The sequence below is a fragment of the Arachis ipaensis genome, chromosome B01 (assembly GCF_000816755.2).
Source record: "Arachis ipaensis cultivar K30076 chromosome B01, Araip1.1, whole genome shotgun sequence".
Classification (NCBI taxonomy): domain Eukaryota; kingdom Viridiplantae; phylum Streptophyta; class Magnoliopsida; order Fabales; family Fabaceae; genus Arachis; species Arachis ipaensis.
Window position 1 is genome coordinate 4,373,706 of NC_029785.2, and position 1,003 is coordinate 4,374,708.

Genomic DNA, 1,003 nt, shown 5'->3' on the forward strand with positions numbered 1-1,003 from the left:
TGTCGTGACAGCACAGCCGCAGCACACCTAAAATTCATTTCCATATTCACCATCTTCGTCACCAGCATGGTAGGGATGTCATCCCCGGTGCTGATGACACGTTTCTTTAAAGCTAATCGATCACTCTATGACAAAGCTCTTGTTATTATCAAGTGCTTCGCGGCCGGGGTCATCCTTGCCACTTCATTAGTCCACGTTATGCCTGATGCATTCGACGCGCTAGCTGACTGCCACGTAGCATCCAAGCATCCGTGGAAGGATTTTCCTTTCGCGGGCTTTGTGACGTTAGTTGGCGCCATCCTGGCACTCTTGGTTGACGTGGCAGCCAGCTCGCACATGGAGCATCACGTGAGCTATAAGGCTTTGGAGGGAGAAGAGGGGAAGGAGTTAGTTGGAGACAGTTACGACGGTTATGATGACGTGGAGAGAGTTGGGGTGGAAGAGGAAGTGGCGAGATTGAAACAGAGGTTGGTGTCTCAAGTGTTGGAAATTGGGATAATATTTCATTCGGTGATAATTGGAGTGACAATGGGAATGTCTCAGAATGTTTGCACAATAAGGCCACTCGTTGCTGCTTTGGCTTTTCATCAGATCTTTGAAGGAATGGGTCTTGGTGGCTGTGTTGCTCAGGTTAGTGTTGTGCTCTTATTGTTAGAAGTTTTTTCACATCAATCATATTTGAATAATTTCCCTTTCCAATACAAAAAGTATAGGTAACTAACAACATTTTTGAATAATATGTAAACAATATGAATTAATAGAGTTAAAAGAGTAAATTAATCTTAAATTTAATTAATAGCATTAAATTAGGATGTTGTGTATTTTTATTTGATTGGTGGTTGTTCATGTTGTTCAAGATGGTTATTGTTTACCTAGCACTCCCCTTTACAATAAACTACTGGTTTGGGCATCAAATGATTTTGGTGATGATAATATAGCTTTTGTAAAAAAGAAAGGCACGCAATTGTAAATTTTTAAAGAGTTTAATTTTAATATATTCATA

At 40.3% G+C, this 1,003-nt stretch overlaps 1 protein-coding gene across 1 annotated transcript in view; it reads left to right on the forward strand.

Annotated features, from left to right (window-relative positions):
• Positions 1 to 1,003, forward strand: part of LOC107644676 (zinc transporter 6, chloroplastic) — a gene marked incomplete at its 5' end in the record, with an annotated part of 2,976 nt that continues 1,973 nt past the window's right edge. The window contains one exon of the mRNA XM_016348600.2: positions 1 to 630. Within this exon, the coding sequence (XP_016204086.1) occupies positions 1 to 630 (630 nt within the window). The remainder of the gene's footprint in view (positions 631 to 1,003) is intronic.